The following is a 2,863-nucleotide window of genomic DNA, read 5'->3' on the forward strand; positions in this document are numbered from 1 at the left end:
AGGGACGTGGTGTCAGCGAGCCTGCAGGCAGCTAAGGCGAAAAGCCTGGTGTTCTCCATTCTGCTGGCGGGGGATCGCCTCATTACTCTGGTGAAGAAAAAGGACCAGTTCCTGCACCACATAGACTTGCACCTGGTCTTCAACCTCGTCGGCTCCTCGTCATCCTTTAGAGAGGGCGAAGCCTGGACCCCGATCTGTCTGCCAAAGTTCAACATGGAAGGATTTTTCCACGCTCATATTTCCTACCTGGAGCCTGCCTCTGAGCTTTGTCTCATCCTGGTTTCGACTGACAGAGAGGACTTTTTTAACATGTCCGAGTGCAAGCAACGGTTCCTGGAGAGGCTCAGTAAGCGCAGTGCCTATCTGGCCATGAAGGAGGCACTCAAATGTCCTAGTTATCCTGTGGCACAGGTTGGCATCCCAGAACTCAGACACTTTTTATATAAATCAAAGAGCTCTGGGCTTTACACCAGGTGGGTGAAGATGTCTGCTGAAATGCTGGAATTTATTTCATTGTTTTTGTATCAAAAAATATACCAAAAGATGCCAACAGCTAACATTCAAGTCATGGAAATACTTCATCCTGAGAGAATTGTCTTTAAATTTTGGATTCCATTTGAGTCTAAATATTTATCCATGCAAATCTTCAGCAGTTGCATTTGTCAGGATACACCTCTTTCTCTTCATCCAGTCCAGAGTTTCCTATGGTGTACCAGTCTGATGAAGAGAAGGAAAGACTGATGGGTTTGTACCAGAACCTTCACAGCCACATGCATCATCCAAACAGACCTCTCCGTACCTTCTACCGCTGTGGTGAAACTGAAAACCTGCTGGCATGGGTGAGCCTGATGCTGGCAGATGAGATACTGCAATTTAAAAAAAAAAAAAGCATTTTTCAGTTGCTTAATTTTCATAATAAAGGTTTTGATAAACAGAATTTTTTAACACAAAGTGCTGTGCACTGATTATTTTTTCTTTAAAATCTCACACAGTACACAATATGAAATTAGATGGTACATGTATCACATCGTATATCTTCATCACTGAATTTGTAATTATTGTTACATGTTGAAATAAAATGGTTAGTATGCAGTGACCATTTCCTCAGGATTGTAAATATAGCCATGAGACAAAATGTTCATTTTATGCAGAAATATGTATTTTAAATGATTTAGAATAAGAATTACTTTTTAAAAAGTCAGTGTTTTAAATTGATATCTTACTTTCGCACAAGGAAAAACATGACTGTGGTTCACTGAATCAGTTATGAAGTTTGTATTTATTTAAGACATGAAACATAATATATTTCCAGCATTTTTTCCTTTCAAATACATTAGTAGTCCTGTAAAGCCGGAGAAGATTAAACCACAGTTTATAGATTGGTTCTTTGCATTAAGCGTTTTACACATTGAAACTGAGCCAAACATATGGTAAAATACTGTAATACTAATCTAGATGGTCAGACCACTTGTCTTACTCTCCCTTCTTTCCTGCAGGTGACAAGTGGCTTCGAACTCTACCTTTGCTTCAGTCCGCTCGGGACCAAGGCCTTGGCGGTGTCTGCTGTCACCAAGCTACTGAAGTGGATAAGGAAGGAGGAAGATCGCCTCTTTATCCTGAGTCCTCTCACATACTGAGCCCTCGCTGCCGGCTGATCTCCCTGTGTGGAGACTGGCCTGGTGCTAAGAGCAGCTGTGGATGAACTAGTAAACAGTTCAGTGCCCACATACTGTATGAGTGTCAAAGCTATGCATTCCCTGCTTCTGGGTTCCTCTAATCTAATTCACAAATTTGTGAAAAAGTCGTGCAGTGAGGGTAGCTGCATTTTAGCTGCTTAGATTTTTATAACTTTTAATATCAGTAAGAACAACAGATGATGCATCGTCAGCACATCTATGACATAGTAACATAAACAGTGGTGTCTGTATGCTGTTGAAGTCGTTTTATGAACGATTGTTTTACTGTAACAGACTTCTGCCTTCAGTATAAGAGAAATGCTGTCTTTTTTTAGATGCCATCAACTCTGTTCTTAAAAATTAAAAATAAAATTTGAATTAAAAAACTGGAAATTTCTCAAGACCTGCAGCACAGTGTAGACCTAGGGTCAAAATATAAGGCTTTGTCACATTCCTGTTTTTTCACTTTGTATGTCTACCAATAACTAAGAATATTAACATTAAATCAAGTTACATTAAATTAGCATTTTAACTATGTGCTTTATACAAAAGCCATCTGAAAAATGTGTTGAGCCTGTAACATTTACTGCCATTCTTTGTATTAACATGTATTACTAATGTCAGTATAATGAAATAGTAATGTAAGACCATTACTTATCAAGGGTCCATTAGCAGTTCCTTACATATTCCATTTGCCATAATATACCTTTTTTTTTTTTTACTGCTACTGTCTAATCGTCAGGGCTACTGTATTTCATTTAGATTATGGTATCCTGCGTCTGCCTCTTTCTGGATGCTGCATAACTCAAAAATTGTTATATAAATGATTGATTCAGTGTCATATTTGGATCTAACAATGTTTACTTTGTGTTTGTAGTTTGTATATGCGATAAAGTGTCGCCTATTTTAATAACCCAGTTGTTGCCCTGATGTAATGATACATTTATACTATTACTTTCCACCACTGGGACCGTTCACCCACTAAACACACACGGTGCTCATTCTGCTGACTAGTGAATTGTTGAGAACAAGAAAAAACAGGCGCTCATTTTATGTCGTTAGCGTGGAGTCTAATGAGTTCTGTATGAAGATGAGCTGAACCTTGCGGACCTGGAGGCTGAGACCAGCAGCTACTCTGCAGCAGAGCAGGGATGTGTTCAGCAGAGGACAGGGGGAAGCCACAGCAG

The 2,863-nt window shown here is 39.4% G+C and overlaps 1 protein-coding gene across 1 annotated transcript in view; it reads left to right on the forward strand.

The window, feature by feature from the left end:
• mon1a (MON1 secretory trafficking family member A) overlaps positions 1–2,629 on the forward strand; it is a 7,208-nt gene extending 4,579 nt beyond the window's left edge. The window contains exons 5-7 of the mRNA XM_020592636.1: positions 1–473; positions 692–839; positions 1,497–2,629. The exon at positions 1–473 is cut by the window's left edge and continues 6 nt beyond it. Of these exons, the coding sequence (XP_020448292.1) occupies positions 1–473; positions 692–839; positions 1,497–1,637 (762 nt within the window). The 3' untranslated portion in view covers positions 1,638–2,629. The remainder of the gene's footprint in view (positions 474–691; positions 840–1,496) is intronic.
• The last annotated feature ends 234 nt before the right edge of the window (positions 2,630–2,863 follow it).

Source organism: Monopterus albus, unplaced genomic scaffold (genome assembly GCF_001952655.1).
Source record: "Monopterus albus unplaced genomic scaffold, M_albus_1.0 scaffold18.1, whole genome shotgun sequence".
NCBI lineage: Eukaryota > Metazoa > Chordata > Actinopteri > Synbranchiformes > Synbranchidae > Monopterus > Monopterus albus.